Below are 15,149 nucleotides of genomic sequence, written 5' to 3' on the forward strand. Positions count from 1 at the left end.
CTTAACACTTTTTTTAACCATGATAATTCTAGTGAACTTGTCTTCAATGGGAAAAGTGTTGAAAAATATAACTAGGTTCGGTCTTCATAAAATGTATTTGTCAAAAGAATTTTGATTATTGTTACAATGACTTATTCAAGTATGGGTTTCATGCTTGGGTCATCATTTTATTAGTCAAAGTCCCCATTGAGGACTCCTAGGCTTAATAAAGAGTCAATAGAGTCATTGTATATTTTATGAGACCCTTCTTGGGCTTTCAAACTATCTAAAAGGAATTATTTTTGAGTCAAAAAGAAATCATGTAACCTCTACACCAAGTCGGCCTCAAGGAAGGCAATTCGACCTCATTAGAAGGCTATATATACAAGGCAGTTCGACTTCATTTGAGCATCTCACTCTCTCAAGCATAGTTCGATCTTTGGAAGCTGGGAAGAAGTGCGAAGTTGAAGGAAGGGTCCAAAAGAAGTGCGAGTTTGGTCAAGGAGGAAGGGAAGAAGAAAATAGAAATTTTGGTACCTCTCTCTCTCTCTCTCTCGTGTGGGCTGGTTTGGGAGATCGAAGTCTCCTAGTCAAGGTCGAAGTTGTTGCTGATGTCGGAAGCTACCAAGTCGAAGTTGTTAAGGTCGAAGTGCTATTGCTGCTAGGTCGAAGGTTGGATCGAAGAAGGAGAGGTTGGCTTGGTGTGGAGGAGGTCTTTGTCTAGGTAGAAGAGTCTCAAGGAAAACTATTAAAGGAAGAGATTTTGACTGGGTTTTCCCCTAGATAGGGTTTTTGCCTTGGCAGAGTGCCTACATCTTGTGTCTTGTGTTTTTGTGATCTTCATGCACACATAATTTGGTAATTGCTTGATGAAAGATAATATAACAAATAAGTAAAAGAAGCCAACATAATTCACAAGTAATTATCAAGAAAGAGAAATCTAACCCTAATCCTACTAGCATTGATTTCTCAACATGGTATCAGAGCTAAGGTCGAAGAAGATTGAAGATCACTTCGTTGGCTTAAAGGAAATGATTACTCCCTCTATGATAAGAATGGGATTCACTTCTATAGGAAGATGGATCAAGAAGATTGTCTACTACTTATTCAACAAGGTCAAAAGTCAAGGGTTCTTAGCTGCACTTACAAGATCCCTCAATGATGATAATGCATGGATCATTGACAGTGGGGCATCAAGGCATATGACAGGGGAAAGTAAGCAACTACAAACTCTATCAAAGGAACCATCCTCTCATGTAGTGGAATTGGGAGACAATGATAGCTATGCTGTTAGAAGCCTAGGATCTACATCTTTGAAGCTGGAGAATGGAGCAAAACTACATCTCAACAACATAGTATATGTTCCAGGTTTGAAAAAAGAATTTTCTTTCAATTTCTTGCTTAGAAGATAAAGGGGATATAGTTTCTTTTGTTGATGGAAAGGTCTTGGTCTGGGGAAAAGATTCTAGTATTGATAAAGCTAGGGTCATTGGAGTTCATGAAGGAAGTTTGTATAGAGTCATTACACCACCTCTGCAAGCCATAGTTCGTATGGACATATCTCCTATTGAGCTATGGCATAGAAGATATGGCCATCTTCACTACAAAGTCATTCCTTCTCTTAAATATCTAGTTCATGGCATCCTTGATCTCAAAGAAGATCGTGAAGGAGTTTGCAAAGGGATGCTCTTTGGGAAAACATACAAGAACACCATTTTCAAATAGTGAAACAAGGTCTAAAGAAAGATTAGGCCTCATACATTCTGATGTGTGTGGGCCCATGTCTGACAAATCACTTGGAGGTCATCTTTACTATGTAACATTTATTGATGATCACTCTAGAATGACATGGCTTTATCTTCTCAAGAAAAAGGATGAAGTATTTGAGAAATTCAAAGAGTTTAGATGCGTAGTGGAAACCCTAACCAAAAGAATGATAAAAACTTTGGGATCTGACAATGGTGGGGAATACACTTCTAAAGAATTAATTGCATATTCTAAAGAAGCAGGAATTAAGAGGGAGCTTATTGTTCCCTACTATCTTTCCCTGGTTTTTATTTCATGCGAGTAGAGCACATTCCTTTGTTATGACTAACCTAATATAATTATTATTCTAGCTACTATAACTAATTTAATCGATATTATTTAGCTACAAATGAAGTATATTACAAAAATGTCATTTTTAATGTCACTTTCTTTAGTATTGGCATCTCTTGGTATTCTCCTGTGTTTCATTATCTCATAATCACTTTTTGTGACCACTTATTGTTATGGTGCACAGTACCTTTTCCATAATGACATACAGTAAGTATCATAACAAAGCTAGTCTAGAATAGGCAGAATTGTGGCTTTTGAACTCATATTTATATGGCTGAAGTTTTTCTTGAGTATATCTTCTAAACAATTGGTGGTTTTCCATCAAGATTGTGTTTGAATGAACAAACTAGCACAGCCAACAATAACCTGGTCTACTGTTATAATATTCAAAATAATACTTGGTGACTACCAGTTCCCAACAAAAGCATAGGTGACACAGATGGTTATGTTTAAGTGTGTGTATAATATTTCACTTGCTTCACTGAATATATGACTAAAGATGAGTCTTGACAATCAAAGAAGGATGATAAGGCTCAGTTTACCAGATTTGTGTAATAGCATATTCTTATAAAGATTTTCATTATCTTGGTTATCATCTTGAATGTTGGTTTCTAGACTGATTTTCATGACATTTACGTAGTGTCCTGCTTGTCTGAACAGCTGGCGGTTTAATTATGGTGGGTGATGGAATAAATGATGCACCAGCATTGGCTGCTGCAACTGTGGGGATTGTTCTTGCACAACGTGCAAGTGCAACGGCGGTGGCTGTAGCAGATGTTCTTCTCTTAGAGGATAATATCAAAAGTGTACCTTTCATTATTGCAAAAGCACGTCAAACAACTTCCTTGGTAAGATCATCTCCAGAAACCCAGAAACCCTTAAGGTTGAATTATATAAATTTCAAGTGATTTGGTTCAAACTTTATGGGTTCCCCCTTACTCAAATATTCAGTATACATTTAATTGGTGTTTATATGTTCCAGGTAAAGCAGAGCGTGCTGCTTGCATTATCATGTATCTTTTTTGCTGCTCTTTCATCTGTGATGGGATTTCTGCCTCTGTGGCTGACGGTATGTTATATTTGATCACCCTCTGTGTGTTTTGGATGGCATGTGTGTATTCTAATGTGAACATCCAAAAAAATCCTACCTATTTGTTTCAATCTTGACCATTTGTCTAGTTTTTGATAGGTGAGATTGAAGGTGTGACTGATTTCTTTTTCTATATTTTTGATCGAAGTGTTAAATTTGGATGGTGGAACTGTGGTAAATCAATTGCTCTGTAATTTCTATGGTTGTGTATCCAAATGCATGTGAGTGCATAACTGTTTTGGCTATGGTGTAGGGTATAATGGTTTATGCCATTTTGTTCATTGTCTCATATAGTCTCTCATCTATGAATGATATTAAATTAAGGAATCTGTTCATGTACTTTATGCATATGTAAATGCATGCCATTTCACAAGCATGTGTATGCCCTACCATGGTGATTACTCCATAGTTTTATAGAAACTATTATTAACAGATATCTGAAAGGAAATAACACAATATCAAGAGTGGTTTGAGCTTTAAGTGCAACAACCTCTGAATATCTCCTGAGTCTTTCCAAAACATAACCTTGCATATGTGTTTTCTCATCTATGCCATGAGCCAAGTACATTTTGTTGGAATTTCTAAGTTTAACCCGTTAGAAATTCTTCCTGTACTCTCTGGTTTATTTCTTCGTACTTGTTTAATTACTCAACAAGTTATTTACGATGTAAATACTGAAAATAAACACAAGTATAGTATCAACATCTACAGATCATCAACTGAAAGAAAACAAGCACACAAGTGACACAGTTGATTTTGGACCAATGTCCCCGGAAAAACCCAATGCGGGAAAACCGGTGCAGCTATTCAGAGGGTTATATTATTATGCAGTTTATCAGAGTACAACTGGATGCCTAAACCAGCTCACCCGACAGAGAAAAATATATGGCAGCAATACCTCTATATTCGAAAACAGGTATTCAGAAAACCTGTCCCACGAAACCCTCTCCAACACAACTAAAGCTCAACACTGGCCCTTCTAGCCTCTGCGTCAGCCTTCTGCTGACCTGCGTCAACCTCCTGCTAACCTGCGTCAGCCCCAGGACTCTTTGCGTCAACCCTCTAAGGCACTGTGCAGCCTCTGGGAACCTCTGCGTCACTCCCTCTGCCCTCTGACGCAGTCTCTCTGTGCTTTGCGCTCTCTGTTGGGCTCTGCGTGGCCTGGACTGACTGCTGCTCTAGCTCTCTCTGCTTCTGTGCTGGTCTCCCAGTATTGTCCCTGCCTCTCTACCTCGTACTCACTGTGCCTCGCTGCTGATCACTGATTCACTTTTGCTTAGCAACCCTGCTCTAGCAAAACGAATGACTGATCACTTTGGTGTGTTCTCCAACTGATCCTCAAGTCTCCTCTTATACTTTTCTCGTTGGTCCATCAACAACCGAGATTAAATCTCTAATCAATGGCTAACATTAGATTTGGCTTGATCCATGACTTTTGGAACTTTCTAACCCAATTTTATATTAATACCCATTAATATTTTTTTCGTAAGTTTAGACTTAGGAACTTCATTAAAAATATTAATTGTTTTAATATCTCACAAACCGATTAGAATCTGCCCAAACCATTTCTGGGTCTTGGAGATCTCATGTGCTTTAGAATTTCCACCAATTTTCATGGCTAAAGCACATCCAATGCTACCCCAAATCAACACTCCCTCTTAACGAGGACTGTGCTCTAGTAATACTCCACAATGAGCATCACCCTGATTATCCGACATCGGTCCCTGTGCTGATGCCAGGCCTCCCCGCCCAAGATCCTCTGCACTGCTACATCCTGAACTGCTACCCATGGCCCTAGCACTGCCATTGCTGCATTTGTACGACAGCTCCTTCTGCATCCGTGCTGCTATTGGTCCATCCTCCCAGCACTGCAACTACACTGCATTCCCTCTCATCATGCTGCATCGTGCTACTGCATTGCAACTCAGTTACTGAGAAGTAAGTAGCTGATCCACCCAACTTATGACATCCCTGTCAGGCTAGAAACACTCTCGATGTTGAAGCTCTCTCTGCCGCTAACAAGTGCTCCCTCTACTGACCTCTGCGTTGTTGCAACAACTCCCTGCATCTCTCACCATTGCGCACCTCTTTGTGCCATCCTGCACTGGAGCAACACTCCCGTGCCTCCTGCACTGTTGTAACATGCTAGCCTCGCGTTGTCCCGGGACTCCTGCACTGTAGCACTCCCTACCGCTCCATCTACATCCGTCTCTACCAACATTCTCTAGTCCTGCTACTCCTCTTCGGGCTCCCATAGCAAGATATAATCCAAGAGGTTGGGTACCTCAAGGATCTTGCTCCTCATCGCCTATAGTCCTTGTGACTATAGCTCGATGTCTCCCCACTTCTTCTCAAGTGTCACATGAGCACTCATAGCACAATCGTCATCCTCCTCGACTTCTTTCTCTGCCTTTGTAGGCGTTGCCTTCGAGTCAGAAGCCTCTCCCTTGCTCCTCTTCCTAGAATATTGATTCGCAAAATGACCCAGTTCCCCACAATGAAAGCACTTGACCTTGGAGAGGTCCTTCTTCCTCTTCTCCTGGTTCCCCGCAGATGCTAGAGCCGCATCCTCTTCTTCCTCCTTGATTCTGACCCCTTTGCTGCTACTTCCTGCCTTGGTTAGCTGTCTGATCTCTTCTTGACGTAGAGTCGCCCACAATTCTTCCCAATCTGGAAGACTCGTCTTGCCAAGTATGCTCTGGACAAATACCTCCCAATCCTTGAAAATTGTGTTCAGTGCAGTCCTCACCATCGATTCCTTATCCGGCGTGGCCCCTATGGAAGTTAGTTGGTCACGGATCTCCTTCAAGCAACCGAGGAAGACATCTATCTGCTCTCCCTTCTGCATCTAGTATGCCCTTCGCTGATTCTCCAAGACCATCTTCCTTTGCACGGAATTATGCTGGTACAATGTCTTCAAGGCATCCCACATCTCCTTTGTCGTTTCCTTCTCAGCAATATGTGATACCACATGATCCTTGACACCATCAAGGATGATGCACTTAGCCTTCGCCATTGCCTCCTCGTACCTTTCATTAGCTATCGGGTCAACTAGGACAGCTATCACTCTCGTGACGAAGCCCTTGAGGCAATGTCTGTGACTTTGTCTAGAATGGACAAGATCCTGGCCTTCCAGACCATAAAGTTGGATGCTTTGTCCAACCTTTCCTGATCTCTCAACCCATTCATGACCATCTCGCTGCTCTTCTTTCGACTCCTCCGAGTCTCTCTACTTCCCTCCTGAAAGTCCTCTATTCGACTCCTGCTGAGTCTCTCAACTTCCTGTCTGGAAGTTCTCGATTCGACTCCCTCTGAGTCTCGATTTCCCTTCTAGAAATCCCTATGCCAACATCAAGTTGCCCCACTCTGATCGTCTGTGCAACTGCACCACTGATCGGGATTCCTTAGCTAGAAATCTGCCTCTACAACAACTCCCTCTACCTTGGTCTTACCCTGTTAGGTACTGTTTTGACCACAATACCCCACTAGCTTCGCTTTGCAAAGTACCCACAACCTCCTATATCCTAACAACTGAAGGATTGAGCCACTTGGCTCTGCGCAATCCTGGCACCAACAAATCAACTCCCCCAACCAACTTCGTCAGCCCTTTTGGCTTCTGCGTGAAACTGATTCTGCCTCCCACAGCCTCTGCACTGGCCTCTCTCTGGCTCAGACTGTTGACGCAGTCCCTCTGCGTCACTCCTTCATCTATCGCCTTCTACACGGATCAGCTCTGTTACTCGGGACAACTAAATCTACTTCTATTGCTCTGGTAGTTGATGCCTTCAGTTATCCTGTGATCTGCGACTACGCTCTGATACCATGTTGCAATTTCTAAGTTTAACTCGTTAGAAATTCTTCCTGTACTATCTGGTTTATTTCTTCCTACTTGTTTAATTACTTAACAAGTTATTTGCCATGTAAATACTGAAAATAAACAAAAGTACAATATCAACATCTACAGATCATCAACCGAGAGAAAACAAGCACACAAGTGGCATCGTTGTTTTTGAACCAATGTTTCCTAAAAAACCTAACGCAAGAAAACCGGTGCAGCTATTCAGAGGTTTATATTATTATACAGTTTATCAGAGTACAATTGGGTGCCTAAACCAGCTCATTCAACAGAGAAAAATATACAGCAACAATACCTCTATATCTGGAAACAAGTATTCAAAAAACTTGTCCCATGAAACCCTCTCCAGCACAACTGAAGCTTAGCGCTGGCCCTTCTGGCTTTTGCATCAGCCTTCTGCTGTGTAATATCCCTTACGAGAGATATCCCTCAAGTACAAGCAAACTCCAACCAGAGAAATAACAATAGTGCAACATACAACAATGTATACATAGAAAATAAGCAGATACTCGAGAAATGCAAAGAGAAATGCTAAGCCATTTTATTATACTGAGTAATCGAAAGAGTACAAGAGGTGATCAGAAGGATAGCACCTCGACTTGCACAAGGCAAGTGAAGAAATACACTCAGAATGGTAAGGAAATGACTTCTCTCTGAACTGCATCCAAACTGTCGGAGAACTGTTGTTCTGCTGCTACCCCGCTGAAATCAAATGAGGGTTTGGGGTTGTTCCCCTCCTCAGAAAATGCTAAAACTCTGGAATCAGCCTCTGCTCAATAAACCCAGAAAAGCCCAGAAAGCTTTTCTAAAAGTGTTGACCCCCAAAAATCACCCTCTTGGGGATCTACACAATCCCTCAAGGCTCTATGCTACTCCTGAAGAGAAACCTCCAAAACTCTGCTCGAAACTCTGCCAAGATCTTCAAATATGCAAGGGTTGATCCCTTGCTCAATCTCCCAGCTCAAATCCTCCACAAAAACCCAATCCGGAGCTCCTACCCAAAAGAACTGCATCCTCCCCTCTCAAGAGTGTGTTAGTGTCAGTCTTCCCAGCCTTCCTTCAGTGATCAAACATGCTCTTAAAAAGTGATTTTGAAGTGTCAAGGTCAAATTTTGTCATTTCAGTGAGTCTTCAAGCAAAATCTGGTCCCTAGGCATTAGGTCTAGGGTTTGCTTTCACTCTTCTCAAAGTTGTCCAAATGGCAATCTATGTCACTATTCCGCTGAGTCTATCATCATTCATAGGGTTGTCATTATCATATCAGTGTCTAATGAGTCATTTTACACCTTGTTCATGCTTCAGTTGCACCCAGGCAAGATCATTTCCTTCTCCTAGGGTTTTGAAGGCAATTTCTCTTGGACGGTCAAATCATCAGCAAAACTTGTTTCCAGATGTTCATACACCTTCCCATATCCTTAAAGTACCTTATCAAATGCTTCCCATCCCTTAGATCCACCAAATTCCTCATTTTTGCACAAACCCTAGTTTCTAGCTACAATCTGGCAATTTTCTAGGTTTGGCCTGTGTTTTGCCCTTTTTGACCCCTTCCCCTCACTCAATCTATGAGATTCCACTTTCCCCTGCTTCCTAACATCCCTCCCCACTCCCAAAAATTTCCCCAAGAATTTAGAAGCCCCCTATCCCCTTCATTTCGCTCCATTTCGACAAAATTCCTTGTTTTACACATCGGGACAAGTCGCACTCAAATGATGTTCCAGAACAATAAAAGATGAATTTTGGAAAACTGAGAGAGGTTTTTGTCCACAACATGCCAAAGAAGAAAAACCTCCTTCACTTTTTGCACAGGTGTCATGGTTTTAGAGAAATGTCAAAATTACAATTGCCGGATCCAAGGCGGTTGGCCAAGGCACAAAAAAGGAGAAAGAGGCCCGATCCCCTCCGTATCTTGGCTGAGGCTTCACTCAAAGATCATGACACTCAATAGCCTAGCCACAGCTCAAATCCCAAAAATTTTTGAGAATTTTGGGTAATTTTGGCATTTTTTGATAATTTACAGGTTTTGGCTCTTTAACGGGTCTCACCCCTGGTGAGACCCTTTGTCATGGCAACTCCTTTTCACAAAAACTCAGCATTTCCTGATTTGTTATGCAAAGTTACATATGCCCATGGATGGACTTGAGTTTTTATGGGGTTTTGGGCCTCCAGAAGGTCAAAATACATGCAAAATTTGACTTTCTGCCACTTTTTTTGAACTGCAGAAAGCTATCTTGGGAGAATTGGTTTTTGACAGGGCAAATGAACTCCAAATTCAAAAATTCCAGTTGGGTTGGAAAGTAGACTCAAAGACCTTTCCAACGAGCTATCCTGCACCCAATTCTGACACCTGCAAGTGCCTCAAACAGAGCTCCAAATGTGCGCAACCCGTCAGGCAGTTTTTGCCAGATTGCATTGTACAGCCCAGAAAACGCAGATTTGACTCAGTTCGACTTTTTGGGGTTGAAGATAATTATCTTTGATGTAATTATTGTTAACTCTAAGACACTTTTACTCTTGTTTAACACTTCTAGAAAATTCATTCATGTCAAGGGTAAATATTTAATGAATGGATTGGTTTCCTAGCTTATAGAGGCAAGTTGTTTTGACTGCCTAGATTTTAGTGCTCATTTTAGAATTAGTTGAAACAGCTCCTAGAAGGATGAGCTCGACCCCTAGAGGCAAGGGAAGAGGTTGGCTTGCCTATATTATGTATTTTCTTAATCATTTTCAGAGGTTGGAAGGTTGGAATCTTGAGGGAGAAGCTATCATTGTATATTTTCACTGTATCTCTGCAATTTTTGGCTAAGGAAGACCAGGGTTTTGCAGTCCTCTTTGGGATTCTTGTGGACTCATGTGTTGATGGTGTGTTTCTCAATGTTCTTGTAAGCTTTGTTATGTGATTCATTTCCTTTCTTTACTTCTACACATTAAACAAATGAAGTGTTAAAGTGAGAATTCATGCTTGCCATGCTCTGCTTTTAAATTTGTTTAATTTCTATGTTTTCTACTGTTTAAGGAGAATTCAAAGTATTATTTTCTCTCCTTAGCTCCTCACCGGTCTTTTCCATCCACTCACCTCAATCAAAGGCATCAATACGGTCTCCTACCTCGCCCCAAAGAACCCCCTGCAGAAACTGTGTCAAATCCCCGCACCCAAAATTGCAATTCCTCAATTTGCCACCAAAAACCCAAAAAACCCCAAATCAACATTTTTAATCAGTTTACTAGCCTAATATCAGTGTTACCTTGTTGGTCATCTCATCCCATTTGAAGATCTGCCGAGATTGACCGGAGAGAGCCTTCTCCTACCCCGTAGGGCTAGCTACGAGGCTAAATGGTTTGATGTAGCCTTGAGGTTTACCTTTCTCAGCCTGAGGTGAAATTTCAAGCGCTAACATACTGGCGACCATACTGGGGAGAACAAACTAATCGTTTGCTCATTGATGTGTTTGTTTCATAAGTCTTAGACGGAGCCTGAAGTCATGCCAGGTAGCCTTCGAAAACGCTCTTGTTTTACATCAGCGTTAGTAGATAAACGCTGCTTCAGTCAATCTCCGTGAGCTTGTGAAAACAACACTTCGATTGCATTTTACCCCAGTACATGTATCAAGTTCAGATCTGATTGTTGATAGTGGACAACGATCAGACACTGACAAGGCTGAAATCATTCACTGGCGACTCCTTCACTGAAAACTCCAGAGATCAATGCTTCATGGTGACTTCACTGCAGAGAGATCAGTAGCTGTGAGATTTTCAAGATGGATCGGATTGCAAGAAGATATGCTCCCTTGAGCCGAGATCACATTCCAGGTTTTCCGAATAAAATTCCGAAGGTAGATTGGTCAAGGAATTTGCCTATATTTAATGATGATGGTAAGAAGGATGCTGCTCTACATCTAGTTAGATTTCATATGCATATTCGCAAGTTGAAGGTGGATTTTCCTGAAGATTGCTTGATGAAGATATTCTTGGCCACTCTGGAAGGTAAAGCCCAATCATGGTATGAAAGTTTGCCGCCTGCTTGTATTTATTGTTTAAAGGATTTTCATGCTATGTTCATTGAAAGATATCAAGCATCTTATCCATCATTAAATTTAGTTCAAGACTGTTGCAAGCATGCCTATAGTTTTATTGAAAGCCTTGAGAAGTTTTATGAAGATGATAATTTCATGGATGAAGAGATCATGGAAGCCCTGTATGAAAAGCCGTTTCAGCAGCACATAGAAATCTTAGAGGATACTTGTCAAGATCAGCAGGTTGAAGATGGCCATATGGCTGTAATTGATGAAAGAGAAGAGCTTGTTTCAGATCTGCCCACAGAAGAAGACAGCGTGCAGGGTAGCCAAGATTCAATTTTAGAATGTAATGCAGTCAACTCAGCTATTTCAGATCAAAATTCAGATCATGGTGACCAAGAATACCTTGTGTTGAATCCTATAAAGAAGAACTCGACTGTTGAGATTAGCTGGCATGAAGAAAACGAAGTTACAAATCTAAGTGCTCCCACCTCACCGGAACTAGATCTTCATGAGGAGGTCATTCAGTCAGCTCATGAACAACAAGGTGAGATCTTTGCTCAAGCAAGTGAAAAAGTTTTTCTGCATGAATTTGTGGTAGACGATATAAATGATCATCTTGTGCTTCAAGGACCATCTGAAGTTTCTTCTCTTATGATTGATGAATGTAATGAGAATCTGGCTATCATATCATATGAGGATGACTTACCATGTATTCAAACTACAAAAGATCAGATCATTCAGGATTCCATTTCAGATTCTTCCTCATATGTCTCATGTTTTGAAATGTTATTTCAAGAGGAGATCTGCTCATCTACTTGTTCAGAATTTTTTGAGGACCAGGAACATACTCTTTCCGAAGCACATGATGAAGGCATATCAGAATTTGAAGCAAAGGATACCTTGTTCTTTCAGCAGGAGGTGGCAATGTCAAGTCTTCATGTTTTCCAGGATCCAATGGCAGATTTGTTGCAGCCAGCAATGATAGTGTTTATTGCAGTATTCAGTGATGAAGGAGAATATGGTCAACTATGTTTTTGGATACCCAGTGATAGGTTTGTATTGTTGACCAGAAGATCTAATCAGGAGAATCAATCAAGAAGGCATCTGCTTGATTGGTTGCATTGGCATATTGATATAGTTTGATGTATATAGTCTTATAAGAAACTCCGGTGGTTGTCATCATGATTTCACATTTTGATGGACTGCTGCCCTTCTCTTGTTTTAGTTAAGTCAGTCATGAGTCATTTGTGTTTGGTCTATTGAGTTAGTTTTTTCAAGTTATTTCAGTTTGCCATCAAGTCGGTTTGAGTCAAGCTTCAGTTAAGTTTCAGTCAGTTTTCAGTCAAGTTTTCATTCAATAAATGTGTCAAAGTTTTGTGTCAAAGGTGTAAATAATGACTCCATCGCCCAATGGTTGCAAGCACTGGTCTGCTCTCCCAGATGTCTAAGGTTCTTGGCACCTCCAAGGAGCTACCATCCCCATTGGAGCCAATGTTAGTGTCAGTCTTCCCAGCCTTCCTTCAGTGATCAAACATGCTCTTAAAAAGTGATGTTGAAGTGTCAAGGTCAAATTGTCATTTCAGTGAGTCTTCAAGCAAAATTTGGTCCCTAGGCATTAGGTCTAGGGTTTGCTTTCACTCTTCTCAAAGTTGTCCAAATGGCAATCTATGTCACTATTCCGCTGAGTCTATCATCATTCATAGGGTTGTCATTATCATATCAGTGTCTAATGAGTAATTTTACACCTTGTTCATGCTTCAGTTGCACCCAGGCAAGATCATTTCCTTCTCCTAGGGTTTTGAAGGCAATTTCTCTTGGACGGTCAAATCATCAGCAAAACTTGTTTCCAGATGTTCATACACCTTCCCATATCCTTAAAGTACCTTATCAAATGCTTCCCATCCCTTAGATCCGCCAAATTCCTCATTTTTGCACAAACCCTAGTTTCTAGCTACAATCTGGCAATTTTCTAGGTTTGGCCTGTGTTTTGCCCTTTTTGACCCCTTCCCCTCACTCAATCTCTGAGATTCCACTTTCCCCTACTTCCTAACATCCCTCCCCACTCCCAAAAATTTCCCCAAGAATTTAGAAGCCCCCTATCCCCTTCATTTCGCTCCATTTCGACAAAATTCCTTGTTTCACACATCGGGACAAGTCGCACTCAAATGATGTTCCAGAGCAATAAAAGATGAATTTTGGAAAACTGAGAGAGGTTTTTGTCCACAACATGCCAAAGAAGAAAAACCTCCTTCACTTTTTGCACAGGTGTCATGGTTTTAGAGAAATGTCAAAATTACAATCGCCGGATCCAAGGCGGTTGGCCAAGGCACAAAAAAGGAGAAAGAGGCCCGATCCCCTCCGTATCTTGGCTGAGGCTTCACTCAAAGATCATGGCACTCAATAGCCTAGCCACAGCTCAAATCCCAAAAAAATTTGAGAATTTTGGGTAATTTTGGCATTTTTTGGTAATTTACAGGTTTTGGCTCTTTAACGGGTCTCACCCCTGGTGAGACCCTTTGTCATGGCAACTCCTTTTCACAAAAACTCAGCATTTCCTGATTTGTTATGCAAAGTTACATATGCCCATGGATGGACTTGAGTTTTTATGGGGTTTTGGGCCTCCAGAATGTCAAAATACATGCAAAATTTGACTTTCCGCCACTTTTTTGAACTGCAGAAAGCTGTCTAGGGAGAATTGGTTTTTGACAGGGCAAATGAACTCCAAATTCAAAAATTCCAGTTGGGTTGGAAAGTAGACTCAAAGACCTTTCCAACGAGCTATCCTGCACCCAATTCTGACACCTGCAAGTGCCTCAAACAGAGCTCCAAATGTGCGTGACCCGTCAGGCAGATGTGCGCGACCCGTCAGGCAGTTTTTGCCAGATTGCATTGTACAGCCCAGAAAACGCAGATTTGACTCAGTTTGACTTTTTGGGGTTGAAGATGATTATCTTTGATGTAATTATTGTAACTCTAAGACACTTTTACTCTTGTTTAACACTTCTAGAAGATTCATTCATGTCAAGGGTAAATATTTAATGAATGAATTGGTTTCCTAACTTATAGAGGCAAGTTGTTTTGACTGCCTAGATTTTAGTGCTCAGTTTAGAATTAGTTGAAACAGCTCCTAGAAGGATGAGCTCGACCCCTAGAGGCAAGGGAAGAGGTTGGCTTGCCTATATTATGTATTTTCTTAATCATTTTCAGAGGTTGGAAGGTTGGACTCTTGAGGGAGAAGCTATCATTGTATATTTTCACTGTATCTCTGCAATTTTTGGCTAAGGAAGACCAGGGTTTTGCAGTCCTCTTTGGGATTCTTGTGGACTCATGTGTTGATGGTGTGTTTCTCAATGTTCTTGTAAGCTTTGTTATGTGATTCATTTCCTTTCTTTACTTCTGCACATTAAACAAATGAAGTGTTAAAGTGAGAATTCATGCTTGCCATGCTCTGCTTTTAAATTTGTTTAATTTCTATGTTTTCTACTGTTTAAGGAGAATTCAAAGTATTATTTGCTCTCCTTAGCTCCTCACCGGTCTTTTCCATCCACTCACCTCAATCAAAGGCATCAATACGGTCTCCTACCTCGCCCCAAAGAACCCCCTGCAGAAGCTGTGTCAAATCCCCGCACCCAAAATTGCAATTCCTCAATTTGCCACCAAAAACCCAAAAAACCCCAAATCAACCTTTTTAATCAGTTTACTAGCCTAATATCAATGTTACCTTGTTGGTCATCTCATCCCATTTGAAGATCTGCCGAGATTGACCGGAGAGAGCCTTCTCCTACCCCGTAGGGCTAGCTACGAGGCTAAATGGTTTGATATAGCCTTGAGGTTTACCTTTCTCAGCCTGAGGTGAAATTTTAAGCGCTAACATACTGGCGACCATACTGGGGAGAACAAACTAATCGTTTGCTCATTGATGTGTTTGTTTCATAAGTCTTAGACGGAGCTTGAAGTCATGCCAGGTAGCCTTCGAAAACGCTCTTGTTTTACATCAGCGTTAGTAGATAAACACTGCTTCAGTCAATCTCCGTGAGCTTGTGAAAACAACACTTCGATTGCATTTTACCCCAGTACATGTATCAAGTTCAGATCTGATTGTTGATAGTGG

The 15,149-nt window shown here is 41.1% G+C and overlaps 2 protein-coding genes across 3 annotated transcripts in view; one reads left to right on the forward strand and one right to left on the reverse strand.

Annotated features, from left to right (window-relative positions):
• Window positions 1-15,149, reverse strand: part of LOC149166842 (phenylacetaldehyde reductase-like) — a 522,913-nt gene that overhangs the window by 235,093 nt on the left and 272,671 nt on the right. The window lies entirely within an intron of this gene.
• LOC149166846 (putative cadmium/zinc-transporting ATPase HMA1, chloroplastic) lies at window positions 2,742-3,203 on the forward strand. The gene is made up of 2 exons (XM_089432781.1): window positions 2,742-2,924; window positions 3,059-3,203. The coding sequence occupies exons 1-2, from the start codon at window positions 2,751-2,753 to the stop codon at window positions 3,158-3,160; spliced, it is 276 nt and encodes a 91-aa protein (XP_089288907.1). The 5' UTR covers window positions 2,742-2,750; the 3' UTR covers window positions 3,161-3,203.

The sequence above is a fragment of the Pinus tabuliformis genome, chromosome 5_1 (genome assembly GCF_031772625.1).
Source record: "Pinus tabuliformis cultivar Carrire ecotype Pingquan chromosome 5_1, CPIR1, whole genome shotgun sequence".
NCBI classification, from domain to species: Eukaryota; Viridiplantae; Streptophyta; class Pinopsida; order Pinales; family Pinaceae; genus Pinus; species Pinus tabuliformis.